At 42.9% G+C, this 21062-nt stretch overlaps 1 protein-coding gene across 2 annotated transcripts in view; it reads right to left on the bottom strand.

Annotated features, from left to right (window-relative positions):
- Positions 1-21062, bottom strand: part of LOC137353276 (myosin-9-like) — a 230608-nt gene that overhangs the window by 92181 nt on the left and 117365 nt on the right. Inside the window, exons 5-9 of one of the 2 annotated variants that reach the window (XM_068019373.1) lie at positions 8894-8987; positions 8541-8561; positions 4862-4954; positions 4489-4552; positions 3572-3670 (exon numbers count right to left, since the gene is read on the bottom strand). In XM_068019373.1, coding sequence (XP_067875474.1) covers positions 3572-3670; positions 4489-4552; positions 4862-4954; positions 8541-8561; positions 8894-8987 — 371 coding nt within the window. The remainder of the gene's footprint in view (positions 1-3571; positions 3671-4488; positions 4553-4861; positions 4955-8540; positions 8562-8893; positions 8988-21062) is intronic. The other variant, XM_068019374.1, reaches the window with a different exon arrangement.

The raw sequence follows: 21062 nt of genomic DNA, 5'->3' as shown, positions 1-21062 counted from the left end.
ATAATCTTCCAATGCTCCTTAGATACAAGAGCGATGCCAGAGAATTGGTAAATTGCAAATGTTACACCCTTGTTCAAAAAAGCGTCCAAGGATAAGCCTAGCAACTCTGGCAAGTCACTTTCACCTAGGTGGTGGGAATGCTTTTAGAAAACGGTAAGCCAGGAAAAAACTATCTGGCCAAATGTGGCTCAATTAAGGAGAGCCAGCATAGATTTGTTCAAGGAAAAATCAGGTTTTGAGTTTTTTTGATGAGGTGACAGAGGATTAATGAAAGTAATGCAGCTGATGTGGTGTACATGGACCTCCAAAAGGCATTTGATAAAGTTTTTATTTTATCCTTTAAGGATATGTGAGCGTTGCTGGCAAGGCCAGCATTTGTTGCCCATCCTTAGTTGCCCTGGAGAAGGTGATGATGAGCCACGTTCTTGAACCATTGCAGTCTGTGTGGTGTAGGTACACATACAGGGCTGTTAGGAAGAAAGTTCCAGGATTTTGACCCAGCGACAATAAAGGAACAGCCATATAGTTCCAAGTCAGGATAGCTTGGAGAGGAACTTACAGGCGGTAGTGTTCCTTCTAGGTGGTAGAGGTCACAGGTTTGTAAGGTGCTGTCGAAGTAGGCTTGGTGAGTTGCTGCAGTGCATCTTATATATGATACACACTGTTGCCACTGGGCGCCAGTGATGGAGGGAGTGAATACTTAAAGTGGTGGATGGAGTGCCCATCAAGTGGGCTTTGTTCTGGATGGCGCACAGGCTTTTGGGAATCAGGAGGCGAGTTATTCACTGCAGAATTCCCAGTCTCTGACCTGCTCTTGTAGCCACAGTATTTATCTAGCTGGTCCAGTTAAGTTTCTGGTCCATGGTAACCCTTAAGGTGTTAATGGTAGGGGATTCAGCCATGTCATAGAGAGATACAGCACCGAAACAGGCCCTTCGGCCCACCGAGTCCATGCCGACCACCAACCACCCATTTATACTAATCCTACATTAATCCCATTTTCCCCCTCTCATCCCCATTTTTTCCTCAACTCTCCTACCACCTACCTACACTAGGGGCAATTTTTACAATGGCCAACTTACCTATCAACCCGCAAGTCTTTGGCACGTGGGAGGAAACCGGAGCACCCGGAGGAAACCCACGGGGTCACAGGAAGAACTTGCAAACTCGGCACAGGCAGTACCCTGAGCCAAACCCGGGTCGCTGGAGCTGTGAGGCTGCGGTACTAACCACTGCGCCACTATGGTAATGTCACAGGAAGATGATTAGATTCTCTCGTTCGAGACTGTCATTGCCTGCTACTTGTGTGGCATGAATGTTACTTGCCACTCATCAGCCCAAGCCTGCATTTTGTTAGGTCTTGCTACACGTGAACACAGACTGCTTCAGTATCTGAGGAGTCACAAATGGTACCGAACACTGCAATTGTCAGCGCACATCCCCACTTCTGACTTTATAATAGAGGAAAAGTCATTGATGAAATAGCTGAAGATGGGTGGGCCAAGGACACTGACCTGAGGAACTCCTGCAGATTATCCTGGAGCTTGGATGTTTAGCCTCCAACAACCACAACTACTAGGTAGTTGCTGGTATGACTGCAACCAGTGGCAAAATTTGCCCTGATTTCCACTGACTTCAATTCTGCTTGATGCCACACTCGGTCAAGTGCTACCTTGATGTCAAGGGCAGTCACTCTCACCTCACATCTTGATTGCAGCTCTTTTGTCCATATTTGGACTAAAGCTGCAATGAAGTCTGGAGCAGAGTATCCCTGGTGAAACCCAAATGGAGCGTTGGTGAGGTTATTGCTATGTAAGTGCCGCTTGATAGAACTGTCAATGGCACCTTCCATCACTTTGATTGAGAGTGGACTGATGGGACAGTAATTGGTCAGATTGATTTGTGCTGCTTTTTGTGGACGGGACACACCTAGGCAATTTTCCACATTGTCGGGTAGAATCCTGTGTTGTAGCTGTACTGGAATAGCCTGGCTAGGGGCACGGCTAGTTCTGCAGCACAAATCTTCAGTACTTCAGTCGGGATGTTATCAGGGCCCATTGCTTTTGCTTTATTCATTGATATATCATTTTGGTAGGAAGAGGAGAGGCAAAATAAAATAAAGGATACAATACTAAACGGAGTGCAGGAGCAGAGTGTTCTGGGGGTATTTGTGCACAAGTTATTGAAGGTTGCAGGACAGGTTGAGAAAGCAGTTAATAAGGCATATGGGATCCTGGGCTTTATAATTAGAGGCATTGAGTACAAAAGCAAGGAAGTTATGGTGACCCTTTAGAAAACACTGGTTTGGCCTCAACTAGAATATTGTCTCCAATTCTGGGCACCAGACTTTAGGAAGGATGTAAAGGCATTACAGAGGGTGCAGAAAAGGTTTACGAGAACGGTTCCGGGGATGAGAGACTTCAGTTATGTAGATAGTGGGGCTGTTCTCATTGGAGAAGAGAAGGTTGAGAGGAGATTTGATAGAGGTGTTCAAAATCATGAGGGGTCTGGACCGAGTGGATAGGGAGAAACACTTCCCATTGGCGGAAAGGTCAAGAACCAAAGGAGATCGATTTAAGGTGATCGGCAAAAGAACCAGATGCAACATGAGGAATTTTTTGTTTTTTTAATGCTGTGAGTGATTAGGATCTGGAATGCACTGCCCGAGAGTACGGTGGAGGCAGATTCAATCGTGGCTTTCAAAAGGGAATTGGATAATTATCTTGAGAGAAAACAGGGCTACTGGAAAAGGCTAAGTGGGATAGTGGCTGAGCTGCTCTCGCAGTGAGGTGGCACAGATATGATGAGCCAAATGGTCTCCTCCTATGCTGTAACCATTCTATGATTCTGCACTCAAATTGTATAATGCTCTGGCGAGAGAGTGCAAAGAGATCACCTTGAAAGGATAGAACTTCGGGGTGATCTTGAGGTTTATAAGGAAAGAGCATAGAAAACACATATCTGGAACATTATTGAAGGACAGAGATTTAAACTAGCAAAAGGCAAGATTGATATCCATAAATAATTCTTCGTACAAAAAATGATAAATACATGGAATCAATTTATGGGTAAGGTAGTAGAGGTAAAAACCATGAAATCATTAATGAAATTAGATTAGATTAGATTAGAGATACAGCACTGAAACAGGCCCTTCGGCCCACCGAGTCTGTGCCGACCATCAACCACCCATTTATACTAATCCTACACTAATCCCATATTCCTACCAAACATCCCCATCTGTCCCTATATTTCCCTACCACCTACCTATACTAGTGACAATTTATAACAGCCAATTTACCTACCAACCTGCAAGTCTTTTGGCTTGTGGGAGGAAACCGGAGCACCCGGAGAAAACCCACGCAGACACAGGGAGAACTTGCAAACTCCACACAGGCAGTACCCAGAATCGAACCCGGGTCCCTGGAGCTGTGAGGCTGCAGTGCTAACCACTGCGCCGCCCTAAATGTTTGGATGTTGTGATGCAAGCACTTCCAGCTGATTTAACAAAGATGGGCCATACAACCTTCTTATCTGTATCTATCCTGTGAAATTGTTCCATATACAGACTTACTTTTTAAGTGTTCTCCAGCACCAGAAAGTAGGTAGTAAAAAATATGGAAGGTGCGTTCATCTTTGGCTTGACGTATGGCACGAGACTTTTCCAACAGATCTGGAAGTTGATAGTTAAAGAAGCTCAACAAGAAAGGTTTGTAAAGATCTGAACAGTATAATATTTCAACTGTTCCGCAAAACAATGCAACAAGATAATGAAGCTCAGAACAAAAAACATGCTTCTTTCATCAATTTTGCAGGGTTGTTTCACGAACTGACCTCGCCCTTATTCCATTCTTCAACTTTGCATAATTAAAATCTCCTGTAACTATGTAACTCTTTTCCTGATGTACTTAATAACCATCAATTCTCTCCTTTTATCACGGTAGTTTGTTGCAATCCCTAATTCATTTTCTTCCCTTGTTTCATTACATTCAAGTCAACTCAGATCTTCCTTCAATTAAATATCTGTATCTCCATAATCAGTAAATGCTATCCTTCCTCAAATTCTTCCTTCTGCCTCTCAAAATTTTATAAGTAGCATTTACTAATTCCAGATCCACTCTTCGATTTGAATCAAGTAAAGATTAGCTTAAGCAAAAATAAAATATAACAGGGCAAAATAATAACCAATTTAACTTTTCCGCTTTCCCTCTTTTTCTTCTGGGATACTAAATGGCATCAATGGACAACCCAAAAAAGCTCTACAGGCAGACAGGGACAAATTCCATACCAACGTCAAAATTTCAGTTGCTTATTATTGATCTGTGGCCAAGAACAAAACTTCAAACCCTACACGAGCAAAGGCACATCAAATTTCACAAAACCAAAATATTACAGCCATACTGGGCATGTTTCCATTCCATGTTGAGTAACCCTATTGAGGCAAGTCAGTGTAGTAAGGCTTCTGTGGCTTTTCATGGCTGTAAAGGATACAAGTTTCAATGTTGGCTCCCACAATGTAGCCATTCACATCAAAGTTGATTCGAATAAATTTACCCTGTGCATTAAAAGCAGAATTTAACAGAGTTAAAAGTTAAATACTTGGAAGTGCAGACTTCAAAAGAAAATACAGAATTTTTTTTTGTTGCTCCAACCTTCAAGATTTGGAGACAAAAGATACCTGCTTTGGCTCAATTCGCGTTAACACATTTCATTGAACACATTTGTAAGAAAGGATGCTTTGGGACACAAGTGCATAAAACTAGGCAACCAGTATTAAAAATTAGTCATTTAAAAGCATAGCGACTCCATGGGCATATTGTAGTTCACTAGTCTTAACAGCCATTTAAAAAAAATGTTTACTCACAAATCGGGAGGAGTTGTCATTTTTCACAGTTTTTGCATTGCCAAAGGCTTCGAGGATAGGGTTGGCTTGGAGCAGTTGCCTCTCAAGCTCTCCCTGTAATCACAGCAGTACTTAGATTAGTTAGCGGAATATCTGCTTTGAAAGCAGAACTTATTAGAGAATGAGGACTTTGAAGTATTGTTTACAGATCTGCAAGAAACTTTGATGCAACATGAAAGACTTTAGAAGTAACAGCTGGCTGCCATGAGGGTACAAATATATATGCTTTTGGTCACCCTGAAATGGAGTGCAAACATATTTAACTGGTAAATAGACTATTTTCCCAGACAGACCATCTGGAAAAAGTTACATTGTTATTCATAAACAACAAATGAACTGTAGGTTGACTAAGCACCATTTTAATTTGAAAACAAGTCAATAATTTCTCCAAGACAAGGATTCCAATGTGGCAGTGCCATATTGGGAGGGGGGAAGAGACAGGGAGGGGAACACTCAAGAGAAAGTAAATGAAATTAGATGATCACAAATGGACGCTAGCCAATTTCCTGTCAAAAGAAACATTAAGATCTCCTCCCTTTCAGCAGGTGGCTCTGAGGCAGCTATGTCCAAGATAAAAGCAGGTTACTACTACTTGGGGCCTGAAGTGAGGATAGAACAAAATATATATTTAAAAAACTGAACAGAATTTAATGTTGATCAGCAAGGTTCTGCCTTGATGTGACAGACATGTATCAAGACTTATTCTATACCATAAATAAAATTAAGAGTTACATTAAACTGTTTAACAAGTTAAAAGTTTCATCCCTCATGACAAATCCACACCATTACTTCTATTATCAAGATATGTGTATCAAGGTCCAAAGTTCTGTCCAATTACTTGAAAGACCTGCAGGACTTGCACTCACCACCACCCCTTCAGTAATTCATGCACACATATGCCATTTACAAGTTTTAGAAGAAAAGTCACCACTAGAAACAGTGTACCTAACACAGCACTACAAAAATCACATTTAAAGACACCACATTGTCACGAAGCACGCAATTATTATTCACTCACGTCAAGCAGGGGAAGTGCTCACTTGAAACAAGCAAACACCAAATCAATTGAGATTTTTGCGACTAGTCAAAATGTTAATACAAGTTTAACTTGACTCCACAGAATATTAGTTCTTGATAATCCAGCAGACATATTCAGGAGTATCCATAGTTTTATGGGTGATGACATCAGATGCACACAGAGGTTATTACACTCCCAACATTTAAGACTGGGAAAATTGAAATACACAGAAAAGCCTTTATCAATTGGGGCACAAATGGTACAGCTTGCTTGATGTATGTTAAAGGTTGCCCTGATCCATTCCAACAAATATTTTCATGGAAAATCTTGGCAGTCTCTTCACAACATGGAAGCACTGAGATTCGGACCTCGCCTTCACTATTTCCTTCAGCACATTAATTGCCATTTAAGGCGTTCTTGGAAGTGGGAAAAATGGAAGATAGCAAAAATGACCTGGAGTTTCAACATGCGTTACCACAATTAGAAACAAATGTAGCTCCTTAGTTTGTGCCATGCCATTCTTAACACTATTTTTGAAATATGCACTGAAGAACACACTATGTGACTAATGATCAATTTCACGATTTATAACACTGTTAGAATAGGTCAGTAGCTTTCTTTAGCGTTAGTGCTAAGTTAGGCAAGAAGAAGCTAGACATGGAAACTGCTCAATCTAGTAGAGCTGTAAAGCAGTCTTATCTAAATAAGTCAATTTAATCTTGTTCTAAAATGGAACAAATTTGGACAAATGAAATTTTGACATCTAGAAGTATATAGTGGCAAATGCTTTGTCAATTAGAAGTATCATGGCTCAGAGGCCAAGTAATTTTCCACACAACAGTATTATTTCATTCAAGTTGTTAAGTATATCAATTGAGGGTCTGTGGATCTTTGCAGCTCTACAATGTCAGACTAAGATTTCAGTTTTACATAGAAATGCACGTGACTAATTCAGCACATGGTTAGAAGTGTCAAAGTTGTATTTTGGACAGTCATTACACATATCTGTGTAACAAGACTGGTGTTCACAATATGAAAAATGCCCTCAAATTTTAGGTAACATCTAAATTCTGGACAATCTTCAATTTTTGGAGGAGCAGAAATAAAAACTAGTAAGCTCCGACAGTTAAAGAATTTTTTAAAATTCCAATTTCCATGAAAAAGCTTTCCAGTGAAACATCTGGCATATACCAAAATACTGTAGTCATACATGGTGTTATGTACTGCTGGTACTTGGATGGAGCACTGACTGGAAACAAATTGAACAGAGTTCTGATTGTGGGAAATTGAAAGGTAGTTGGTCAAAATCAATCTGAACTTAAGCAAGCTTGATCGAATTGTTTGCTACCAGTCCAATTAATACTAAATGAGTGATTTAAAGTATTCATACTGGAGGTGGCCACATTCTTACTTCCCACCAGAAATGAGAAAAATAACCCTTTCCTGGCCAGAAGGCACAACAGGTATCTCTCAAGGCAAATGAACAACTTGACTACAGTTGCAACAAAGTCTGGCAAGGCAATATAATGGAGAAATTTTTTTTTTTTTAAATGTCTTTCAACAAACACTCTCATTGGGTGCCTGTAGATGTAGTAATTGATTACCTATTCTCTTTACAGAGGACTTTCATATCAATAGTCATGCAATTACAATTTAAATAAACATGTAAATGTTAAAACCACTTAAGTTATAAAACTGAGTGGAACGTACATTCGAGGTGGGAAAACACCTAATTTCGAGAGACCCACTTTTGTTTCGTCCCACTTCCACAACGTGGTAGTTGCTTCTACATTTTCAAACTGCATGGGAGGTTATAGTAGCAAAATAGGGATAATGGTGGTTTTCAAAACCTGCATTAACTTATTTTGTTTTGATGGGTGCCGGAGAGCTCCCAATCAGTTTCTGCACTGGAAAGGGTTAGATACTCAGGACAGGAAGCATCCAATTTGATTTATTAAAGGTCCTGTTATAATAAATCACCTCCAAATCTAACAACATTTTTAAGATACATTTACACCACCTTTACACCCAAAGCATGCAACATAAACAATATACAGATCTGAGCTGTAATTTGCTCCCCATAACCATCTAAATAGCTGGACACTGTCCCCACCAAAATGACCAAGCTTCTGAAATTTGAAGCATTTCTTGTTGCAGTGATTTCTAGGACCAATCATGGTGCCAACATTAAGTGGGACCAGAGTTTAAAATTGGAATAAGCAAAATGATGTTATTACGAGACATTTTCAGCTCCCTGATGCAGTATGGTCGTTATAGCAACTGGATTACCAGTTCAGACCACATTTTTATTTTCAGATGGACAGTCGCCATAGAATTTAACCTGCACTGAATATTTGCACCAATGTCTATTACCATTTTACCTAGTTTCACTGCTTCAGCAGAAAATGCTGATAAAAAGGCACAAACTGCATCACATTTTTCAATGTCAACAGTTTGTTCAATAAGAAAGCAGTTACAAATTCTAAAAAAGAGATTATCAATCCAGAAATCAGAATTTCAGAAACCAATTAAAGCTTCACCACTCCCCAGACAGCTAACAGATCTGTATATAACGCATAAAAAGTGCAGAATATGCAAATCAAATTATAATAACCCACTCACGTATGCTAACACCGTAGACTGCTGCAAATGTTGAAGGGGGAAAGTGTTATCAATGGCATGCAAAAATTTCTAAGAATTCTTCAAGCATTTACTTTGTTAAAAGGGATTTAACAGCCTGAGGGGCAGTATGAAATGTTAAGCTACAATAAGTTCAAAGTTACAATTTCAACAGAATAAATTTTAATAGGAAACAGGGCATCTATAAGCATTGTACAGATTGATCACAATGTTTAGTACTGTACATTAAGTGAATTTCATATAGTTTAAAAAGTTTTGTAACAAATGATTATCAGTATTTAACTGTGAGTTTTATGAACAACATTTAACCACGTACCAAGACAAAACACACTTACTTGTTCCTTTCTAGATTTATGTGATGAAGCAACGTGAGCCAAGTACTGAATTACTTTCTTGGTGTTTTCTGTCTTACCAGCACCAGACTCTCCTCTGTAAAGAAATAAATTTACATTTTAACACTTCCAAAGTGCTTCACTTTGTGAAAAGACCAGAACGAATTTGGAACAAAATTAAAAAGACTAAGTTAACTGCAATGCAGACTATACTCTCAATTAAAAACACATTTCTGCCTATTTGACAGCACTATATCAATTCATCTTTGAGAAATACTAAATATTCAAAAACAAAATTCCATAGAACATAAACTGGATTAATTATGAAGCATTTTGTCTATACATTTGGGAATAAAGTGGTCTATGATCATACATGGAGAATAACTACTTGGCGAAGGTGGCAAGCCATATTAGATTTATTAATGAGCCTAATGGTGCATGAACATTTATCGAATAGCGACCATAAAGGATTGAGTTCAACATTGCGCTTGAAAGAGAGAAACGCAAAACAGCTAAGATTCTAGATTTAGGTAAGGCTGACTTCAACGGGATGAGACAGAAACCGTTGACATTAAACTGGGCAAATCTGTTAAAATTAATGACAGATAATCAGTGGAAGGTGTTCAAAAAAGAATTTAACAGGATACAGAGCCAGTCTGTATCCTTAAGAGCTCTACTTGCCAAAAAAGCCTTGGATGACTGTGGGCCGAAGGGCCTGTTTCAGTGCTGTATCTCTCAATGACTATGACTCTATGATGGAGGAGGTAATAGACAACAAAAATAAATGAAAAAGCATAAAAGAATGTACAGATCCTGGTGAATGGGAGAGATGCAAAGAGTAGCAAAAGATGACAAAAGCGATAGTAAGAGCTACACAAATGAAATATAAAATGAAACTTACTATATTAGAATCAACACAAAAAATTAGGGGAAAAAAGGAGAGTGGTGAAGAGCAATGTGGGCCCCTTAAAAACTGACAATACTGAGATCATAAAATGAAAATAAGGAAATGGTGGACATGTTTAATCATTATTTTGCTTCATTATTTACAGCAAAAGAAGAGAATAGCATGCAAGACATCCCAAGAAAACTACTGTTGAATCAGGGAAGCGACTCACCAAAATTAATGGAAAGAAAGTAACATTAATGAAGAAAATAATGTCACTGAAGAGTGACAAATCCTCAGGACCAGATGGTTTTTATTGTAAGGTTTTAAAGGAAGCAGATGAGAACACTGCAGACATCCTAACTAAAATCTTCCCAAGTTCCCTCGATTTGAGAACTATTCCTTTAGATTGGAAAATTGCATGTCACTATTTAAGAAAGGTGAGAGAGGGAAAGGAGGGAATTGTAGACCAGTTAACCCAACATCTATTGTTGGGAAATTGCTAGAATCTGTAATTAAGTGATTGAGCTCTTTAAAACTTTCAGCTGATCAGAAAGCCAGCATGCAATTGTAAAGGTTAGGTCATGCTGACGATCACAATTAAAGTTTCTGAAGAGGTGACTAAAGTAGTGCACTGGGGAATGTCAATGGATGTCATTTTTATGGACTTTCAGAAGGTATTCCATAAAGTTCTTGATAAAAAGATTGAGAGCTGAAGCAGCAGACCATGGAATTGAGAGCAAATTACTGACCTGGCTCAGAGAATGTCAGTGGCAGGAGATACAGCAGAGATAATCTGCAGGTATTCTAACTGACAGGATGAAGCAAGTGGCATCCAACAGGGATCTGCATTGGGGCCTCCACTAATCAATGTATTTATTAATGAATTACATGATGAGATAAAGAGCCACATATCTAAGTTTGCTGATGACAAAGATAGGTGGGCATTGTAAGAAATGTAGATGGTAGCATAAAATTACAAAGGTATTAATAGATTAAGTAAACAGGCAAAACTGTGACAAACGGATTTCAAATGTAGGCAAATGAAGGATCATCCAATTTGTACCTAATAAAAGTAAAGATTTGAGTAGCTTCTAAATGGTGAAAAGCTAGAAGTTGTAGAATCCAAAACGATGCAGGGTCGATGTTTGTAGATCAATAAAATGTCATGGATAAGTACAAAAAAAGTCAAGTCATCTAATGGAAGTCCAGAAAAACAAAGTGGGTAGAAGTCATGCTGCTGCAATGCAAAACCCTGGTCAGACCACACCGGGAGTATGAATGTTCAGTTCTGGGTACCACACTTTAGGAAGGATATACTGATCTTGGAGGGAGTGCTGTGCAGATTTACTAGAACGGCACCTGGACTCCAAGGATTAAGTTAAAAAGAGAGATCACACAAATTAGGGTTGTATATCCTGCAATTAAGATGATTAATTGAATGCCTCAAGATGGCTCCTGGAAGATGGCTCCCTAAGAAGCGCCCTTGCTGTGCAACTCTATCCATGGCCATCTGCTCCCATTCTTAGTGCTTTCTCCCCCAATCTACCCTCTTAAACTGTTTAAATTCCCCTGGCTCTTTAATCAGTACATTTTAGCCCTAACGACAAGTTAACAGCTAGTTTAATGTTACCTGGGCCCACTGCCCTCTCCCAGCCATACCTGCTCTTTGCTTTCTTCATTGAGCACTGAATTGTGCTCAAATTGACATCCAGTTTTCTGAACACCTAGGCTACACTTCTCTACCGGACAAAATTGCAAAGTACAGCTGGTGATACTCTGATCTGCTATCCTGTTGTCTACATCGTCCAGAGCGTCCGCAGCCACGGCGTGCGGTAAGTCCAGTGCAGAGAGGCAAAGAGGAAGGAGCAGCGGAACCCTAGGGTAATAAGACCGAGTACAGAGGGGAAGCATTGAGAAAAACCCCGAACACATAAAAAGCCACGACCTGGCCCCAGTTAACTCCATCGCGGAACGGCTCCTTGGCCACAACTTCAAAGCGCCCGCGGGAGATGTGCAGCTCGTAGTGCATCTGCAGCGCAATGTCGGCGAATTCCTGCTGGTACTGGCGCCCGAGGCTATCGCCCACCTCCCGGAGGACGCGGATGAACTTTCCCGGCGTCGATGGTGGGAACTGATGAAATGTTTTATTACCTGCACCACCCCCACCTCTCACCGGCATCCACCTATCCCCGAGCAGGGGCCCTAACAACCCCACTGCCTTGTGGGCGTCTCGGGAGAGTCCAAGGCTAAGAGAGTAAACCCTAACAGAAAATCTGGAGCGGAATCCCGTAGGCGGTCATGTGTCACCTTTGGCATGTTTCCGGCAGTTCCTGCAGCCAAAACGGTGCCAAACGTCGTGCTCTGCACTCTTTTGGACCCCACCAGAAAGGCCAAGAGGGGGGGTATTGACGCTTGGGCAACTCACAACCTCCATACATTCGCACAGGCATGCGCCATGGAGAGGTCACACCATAGTCGCCTCACAGCGTCCGAAACAACACGGAAGGCAGCAGTTACGGGTTTGTGAGTCGAAGAGACTTAGCAGTTGGCAGGAAAAAAGACAGAAGGGGAGAGCCAACTGTGTAACAGCCCCGACAACCAATTTTTTCTGCAGCACCTGTGGAAGAGTCTGTCACTCTAGTATTGGCCTTTATAGCCACTCCAGGCGCTGCTCCACAAACCACTGACCACCTCCAGGCACTTACCCATTGTCTCCTGAGACAAGGAGGCCAAAGAAGAGATGATGATGATTAAGGTGTGATTTGATTGAAGTATTCAAGATTGGGGGAGGCAGAGGCGTAATGGTCTGGACTCACTGGACTAGTGACCCAGGGTACTGGCTCTGGGCACATGGATTCAAATCCCACCACAGCAGAAGGTGGAATTTGAATTCAATTAATAAATCTGGAATTAAAAAAAGCTAGTCTAATAATGGTCATGAGACCAGTGTCAATTGTTGTAAAAACCCATCTGGTTCACGAATATCCTTTAGGGAAGAAAACCTGCTGTCCTTGCCAGGTCTGGCCTATGTGTGACTCTAGACCCACAGCAATGTGGCTGACTCTTAAATGCCCTCTGAAATGGCCTAGCAAGCCACTCAGTTGTATCTAACTGCTACAAAGTCAATAATGAATGAAACCGGACGGACCTCCCGGCATCGACCTAGGCACCGGAAACGGCAACGGCAAACCCAGCCCTGTCGACCCTGCAAAGTCCTCCTTACTAACATCTGGGGGCTTGTGCCAAAGTTGGGAGAGCTATCCCACAGACTAGTCAAGCAACAGCTTGACGGACAATACTCACGGAACCATAACTTAGATATCCCAGACACTGCCATTACCATTCCCAGGTGTGTCCTGCCCCACCGGCAGGACAGACCCAGCAGTGGTGGCGGCATAGTGGTAAACAGTCAGGAGGAGGTTGCCCTGGGAGTCCTCAACATCAACTCTGGACCCCATGAAGTCTCATGGCATCAGGTTAAACATCGGCAAGGAAGCCTCCTGCTGATTACCACCTACCGCCCCCAACCCCACCCCTCCCCACCACCGCCTCAGCTGATGAATCAGTACTCCATGTTGAACAGCACTTGGAGGAAGCACTGACAGTGGCAAGGGTGCACAGTGTACTCTGGGTGGGGGACTTCAATGTCATCACCAAAAGTGGCTCGGTAGCACCATTACTGATCGATCTGGCCGAGTCCAAAACAACATAGCAACTAGACTGGGTCTGTGGCAGGTGGTGAGGGAACCAACATGAGGGAAAATCATACTTGACCTTGTCCTCACCAATCTACCTGCCGCAGATGCATCAGTCCATGACAGTATTGGTAGGAGTGACCACCGCACAGTCCTTGTGGAGACGAAGTCCCGCCTTCACATTGAGGATACCCTCCATGGTGTTGTGTGGCACGACCACCGTGCTAAATGGGATAGATTTCGAACAGATCAATGCAAAACTGGGCATCCATGAGGCGCTGTGAGCCATCAGCGGCAGAACTGTATTCAACCACAATCTGTAACCTCATGGCCAGGCACATCCCCCACTCTACCATTACTATCAAACCAGGAGACCAACCCTGATACAATGAAGAGTGCAGGAGGGCATGCCAGGAGCTAAAGCCTGGATCGGGTATAAAATTAAAGCCCGACCCGACCACAGCCAACCCAAACACGACCCTGGCCAGAGTCCTTTAATTTATTTTCGCGCCCAACCCGAGCCGACACTAATATCCTTCATCTGTTCCAGCAGCAGGCTATTCCTGCAGCTGGAGTTGTGGGGAATCATGGGTAAGCCTGATCCTGTGACTTCCCGGAAGCAGCATGGTCCAGCCCAACCCGGCCCCGACACATGTAGCCTGGTCTAGTTGGGTTCGCATCGGGTAGCCAGGCTTTACCAGGAGCAGCACCAGGCATACCTCAAAATGAGGTGTCAACCTGGTGAAGCTACAACTCAGGACTACTTGTGTACCATACAGCATATGCAGCATGCAATAGAGATAAGCGATCCAATAACCAACAGATCGGAACTAAGCTCTGCAGTCCTGCGACATCCAGTCATGAATGGTGGTGGACAATTATACAATGAACTGGAGGAGGTGGCTCCACAAATATCCCCATCCTCAAATGAGGGGGGGGAGCCCAGCACATCACTGCAAAAGATAAGGCTGAAGCATTTGCAACAATCTTCAGCCAGAAGTGCCAAGTGGATGAACCATCTCTGCCTCCTCCTGAAATCCCCAGCATCACAGATGCCAGTCTTCAGTCAATTCGATTCACTCCACCTGATATCAAGAAATGACTGAGGCACTCGATACTGCAAAGGCTACAGGCCCTGACAATATTCCAACAATAGTACTGAAGACGTGCTCCAGAACTTGCCGCGCCCCTAGCCAAGCTGATCCAGTATAGCTACAACACTGGCATCTACCCGACAATGTGAAAAATAGCCCAAGTAAGTCCTGTACACAAAAAGCAAGACAAGTCCAACCCGGCCAATTACCACCCCATCAGTAAAGTGATGGAAGGTGTTGTCAACAGTGCTATCAAGCGACACTTGCTTAACAATAACCTGCTCAGTGACGCTCAGTTTGGGTTCTGCCAGGGCCACTCAGCTCCTAACCCCATTGCAGCCTTGCTTCAAACATGGACAAAAGACCTGAATTCAAGAGGTGAGGTGAGAATGACTGCCCTTTACATCAAGGCAGCATTTGACAGAGTATGGCATCAAGTAGCCCCAGCAAAACTGACATCAATGGGAATCAGGGGAAAATTCTCCACTGGTTGGAGTCATACCTTGTGCAAAGAAGATGGTTGTGGTTGTTGGAGGTCAATCATCTCAGCTCCAAGACATCACTGCAGGAGTTCCTCAAGGTAGTGTCCTAGGCACAACCATCTTCAGTTGCTTCAATGGCCTTCTTTCAATCATAAGGTCAGAAGTGGGGATGTTCGCTGATGATTGCACAATGTTCAGTACCATTTGCGACTCCTCAGATACTGAAGCAGTCCATGTAGAAATGCAGCAGGACCTGGACAAAATCCACACTTGGGCTGATAAGTGGCAAGTAACATTCGTGCCACATAAGTGCCAGGCAATGACCATCTCCAACAAGAGAAAATCTAACCACCCCCCATTGACATTCAATGGCCATATGATCGCTGAAACCCCCACTATCAACACCCTGGTTACCATTGAACAGAAACTGAACTGGACCAGCCATATAAATACCGTGGCTACAAGAGCAGGTAGGAGGCTAGGAATCCTGTGGTGAGTAACTCACCACCTGACTCCCTAAAGCCTGTCCACCATTTACAAGGCACACGCCAGGAGTATGATGGAATACTCTCCACTTGCCTGGTTGGGTGCAACTCCAACAACACTCAAGAAGCTTGACACCATCCAGGACAATGCAGCCCACTTGATTGGCACCCCATCCACAAACATTCACTCCCTCCACCACCAACGCACAGTCATAGCAGTGTGCGCCATCTACAAGATTCACTGCAGCACACAAGGCTCCTTAGACAGCACCTTCCAAGCCCACAACCTCTACCACCGAGAAGGACAAGGACAGCAAATGCATGGCAACACCACCACCTGCAAGCTCCCGTCCAAGCCACACACCATCCTGACTTGGAACTATAATCGCTGTTCCTTCAGTGTTGCTGGGTTAAAATCCTGGAACTCCTTTCGTAACAGCACTGTGGGTGTACCTGCCTCACATGGACTGCAGCGATTCAAGGCGGCAGCTCACCATCACCTTCTAAAGGGCAATTAGGGATGGGCAATAAATGCTGGGCTAGCCAGCGATACCCACATCCTCTGAATGAATGAATAAAAAAAATTAAGGGAAATGGATAGGTAGTTAGAGAGAAACAATTCTGATTAGAATATTGGGGATATTGTCCAAAATACTAGAGCCAAGCCTTGCAGCAGTGAAGTTAGAAACACTTCTACAAGCAAAAGGTGGCAGAAGTTTGGAACTCTTTTCTGAAAACAGCAGTTAATGCTGGATAAACAGTTAATTTTAAATCTGAGATGGATAGATTTCTGTTAACCAAATGTCTTAATGGATATGAGAGAAAGGCAGGTGTATGAAGTTAGGTCACAGATCAGCCATAATCTCATTGAATGGCTTGAGTTTCTAAATGGACTACTCCTGTTCCTATGTACTAATAGGCTGCTATAGATCACTGTATTCAAGAAAAGTTGAGAAAAAATGAAGCATTTTTTCCTCAATGATATAAACTAAATATTTTTCTTCTGAACTTCCCTCATTTCAAGCCACAATTAGTAAAACTACATTCTCATTTCTGAAATTTCAATTTAATTGTCATGCTCTTTATTCAACCTCTTCCCCACTCTATAATCACAATATAATTCAGTCAATCGTAACATATTTCCTGTAATTATATTCTTTTAAAAAAACCTTATTCAAAATTTTTGCATTGTAAATTTACAGGCCACCATAAACAAGCGTAATGATGATAACCCACACAAACTCTCTTGACTGAGCAGTGAGAGAATCTTCATTGCTCAAATTTCGGATGTCAGACTATGGATCAAATTGTGATGATGCATTTGGAAGGAAAAAATGAGGAGAGGCAATAGAAACTAAATGGTAAAATGAACCGAGGCACTCGGGTTCACAAAGGCAAAGCTTTGAAGGTGGCAGGACAAGTTGATAAAGTGGTTTCAAAACATACGGGTTCCTTGTCTTTATAAAGAGAAGCATAGAATACAAAAGCAAGGAAGTTATGGTGAACTTCAAAAAAAAAACTCGTCCTCAACTGGTATTTTGTGGCCAATTCTGGGCACTACATTTTAGTAAGGATGTTAAGGCATTACAGAGAGTGCAGAGAAGACTTACAAGAATGGTTCCAGGAATGGGGGACTTTATTTGTGTAGACAGATTGGAGAAGCTGGAGTTGTTCTCCTTAGGGCAAAGATTAAACGGAGTAAATAAAAGCAAAATACTGTGCATGCTGGAAAGCTGAAATAAAAGTGCTGGAAATACTCAGGTCAGGCAGAATCTGTGGAGAGAGAAGCTGAGTTAACCTTTCGGGTCTGTGACCTTTCAACAGAAGTGGCAAAGTTCTGGCATGGTCCTCCTAGACCATAACCCCACCACTAAACATCAAGCCAATGTCTCCAGGACTGTCACTGACCTCATTTCCTCTGGAGATCTTTCCTCTACAGCTTCCAAACTCTCCCAACAATCCCAGACAGCCCGCTTCTACCTCCTTCCTAAAATCCACGAACAGGACTGTACTGGTAGACCCATCATAAGTTCAGCCCTGCTGAACTTATTTCTTCCTATATTGACCATCTTTTCTCCCCATTCCAGTCTCTTCCCACCTACATCCATGACTCTTCTGACACCATGTCATTAAAACAATTTCCAGTTTCCTGGCCCTAACTGCCTCCGCTTCACTGTGGATGTCCAATTTCTCTCCACCACCATCCCCCACCAGGACCATCTGAGGGCTCTCTGATTCTTTGTTGAACAGAGGCCTAACAAGACCCCATTTACCACCACCCTCCTCCATCTGGCTGAACTTATTCTCACATTGAACAATTTTCTCCTTCAACTTTACACTTCCTGTAAATAAAAAGGTGTTGCTATGGATACCTGCATGGGTCCTAGTTATGACTGTCTTTTTGTGGGAACATTCCTTGTTCGAGTCCCACTCAGGCCCGCTCCCCCCACTCTTCTTCCAGTACGCTGATGACTAATCGGTGCCACTTCCTGCTCTTGCCCCGAACTGAAAAATTTGAACTTTGCTTCCAATTTTCACCCTTCTCTCACCTTTACATGGTCTATCTCCAACACTTCCCTTCCTTGACTTCTCTGTCTCCATCTCTGGGGATAGGCTGTCCACTAATATTCGTTATAAAACACATCAACTCCCACAGCCATCTTGACTACACATCCACACACCCTGCTTCCTGTAAAGGACTCCATTCCATTCTCCCATTTCTCAGTCTCCGACGCAACTGTTCTGATGATGCAACCTTCCACAACAGCGCTTCTGATAGGTCTTCCTTTTGCCACAGAGGACTTCCCCTCAAACCACCCCACCACCCACTGTGGTTGACAGGGCCCTCAGCAGTGTCAACTTCTGCCCTCGCCTCTTCCCCTCCCTCCCAGAACCACAACAGGGTTCCCCTTGTCGTTACTTTCCACTCCCCCCACCCACCACATCCAAATCATCCTCCTCCACCATTTCTGCCTCCGCCAGTGTGATGCCACCACCAAACACATCTTCCCCTCCCTTCCCGTCAACATTCCGAAGGGATTGTTCTCTCCGCGACACCCTGGTCCACTCCTCTATCACCCCCCAACACCTCATCCCCTTCCCATAGCAACTTCCCCTGCAATTGCAGGTGGTGTAATACCTGCCCTTTTACCTCCTCCTCTCCTCACCATCCAAGGCCCCAAACACTCCTTCAAAGAACAAAGAACAGTACAGCACAGGAACAGGCCATTCGGCCCTCCAAGCCTGCGCAGATCTTGATGCCTGCCTAAACTAACACCTTCTGCACTTCCGGGGCCCATATTCCTCTATTCCCTTCCTATTCATGTATTTGTCACGACATCTCTTAAACATCGCTATCACTTGTACTTCCTTCAATTTAGTATACTGTATTTGCCACTCACAATGCGGTCGCCTCTACATTGGGAAGACCAAATGCAGATTGGGTGACCGCTTTGCGGAATACCTCCACTCAGTTCACATGCATGACCCGGAGTTTCCGGTTGGTTGCCATTTCAACTCTGCTTTTTCACAACCATTAGCACTCCTTTGCTTTTATCCCATGACAGCTTTGTCATTTAAACTCTCCTGCCCTCTGCCCTATCTCAAACCTCCCCTTTTATTCTCTTCCCCATCAACCCCCCTTTCACTTGCTTAAATCCTAATACTTTTCTAACCGTTGCCAGTTCTGATGAAAGATCACAGATCTGAAATGTTCGCTCTGCTTCTCTCTCCACAGATGCTGCCTGACCTGTTGAGTATTTCCAGCACTTTCTGTTTTTATTAAAGATGAAGGGGATAGTTAAAAGGAGTGTTCAAAATTAGGGGGCTTATGATAGAATAGGTGGGGAGAATTGGTTGCCACTAGAAGTGTCAGTAACCCAAGGGAGATAGATGGTGGCATATTTGCAGTAACACTCAACTAGCAATCCAGAGGCCCAGGCTAATGCCTGAGAACAAGTTCAAATCCCAGCACGGCAGCTGCTGGCATTGAAAGCTAGTCTCACTAATGATGTCATTAAACTATCAACTGCCGTAAAAAAACATCTGGTTCACTAATGTTCTTTAGGGAAGGAAATCTGACATCCTTACCTGGTCTGGTCTACATGCGACTCCAGACCCACAGTAATGTGGCTGACTCTTAACTGCCCTCTGAAATGGCCTAACCAAGCCACTCAGTTGTCAAAAGCAATTAGGGATGGGCAATAAATGCTGGCTTGCCAGTGATGCCCACATCCCATGAACGAAAAAGGACATTTTCCAAAACGTCAGGGGAGATGAGAAGTTTATTATTTTTCCATAGGAAATTATGAGCTCATAAAAGCAAATTCAATAGTAGCTTTCAAAAGAAAATTGGAGATAAACTTAAAAGGAAAAAGAATACGACTCTGGAGAAAGCAGGGGAGTAGAACTAATGGACAGTTCTTTCAGAGAGCTGGCACAGGCAGGATGGGTCAAATGGTTTCCTTTTATTCTATTATGGTTGGTTTTCTGGACCAATGCGTTGAGGAACCAACTAGAGAACAAGCCATCCTAGACTGGGTATTGTGTAATGAGAGAGGAATAATTGACAATCTAGTGGTGCAAGACCCCTTGCAACCATAATATGTTAGAATTCTTCATCAAGATGGAGAGTGACGTAGCTGATTCTGAGACTAGGGTCCTGAATTTTTTTTTATTTTAGAGATACAGCACTGAAACAGGCCCTTCGGCCCACCGAGTCTGTGCCGACCAAGAACCACCTATTTATACTAACCCCATATTCACTACCACCTACCTACACTAAGTACAATTTACAATGGCCAATTTACCCATCACCTGCAAGTCTTTGGCGGTGGGAGGAAACCGGAGCACCCGGCGAAAACCCACGCGGTCACAAGGAGAACTTGCAAACTCCGCACAGGCAGTACCCAGAATTGAACCCGGGTCCCGGGAGCTGTGAGGCTGCAGTGCTAACCACTGCACCACTGTGGCGCCCAAAGGAAACTTAGTAAAGGAAACTACGAAGGTATGAGGCACGAGTTGGCTATGACGGATTGGGAAAAGTTACTTAAAGGGATGACAGTGGATAGGCAATGGCAAACATTTAAAGAGCACATGGATGAACTGCAACAATTGTTTATCCCTGTCTGGCGCAAAGGTAAAACAGGAAAGGTAGCCAAACCACGGCTTACAAGGGTAATTAGAGATAGCATTAGATCCAAGGAAGTGCATATAAATTTGCCAAAAAAAACAACAGACCTGAGGATTGGGAGCAGTTTAGAATTCAGCAAAAGGAGTTTCCATAGGTATGTGAAGAGAAAAAGATTGAAGACAAACATAGGTCCCTTACAGTCAGAAACAGGGGAATTTATTATGAGGAACAAAGAAATGGCTGACCAACTAAATGTATACTTTGGATCTGTCTTCACAAAGGAGGACAAAAATATCATACCAGAAATGTTGGGGAACACATGGCTTAGTGAGAGAGAGGAACTGAAGGAAATCAGTATTAGTAGAGAAATGGTGTTGGGGAAATTGATGGGATTGA

Source organism: Heterodontus francisci, chromosome 41 (assembly GCF_036365525.1).
Source record: "Heterodontus francisci isolate sHetFra1 chromosome 41, sHetFra1.hap1, whole genome shotgun sequence".
Taxonomy (NCBI): Eukaryota; Metazoa; Chordata; class Chondrichthyes; order Heterodontiformes; family Heterodontidae; genus Heterodontus; species Heterodontus francisci.
This window is presented reverse-complemented; position numbering and strand designations above follow the sequence as displayed.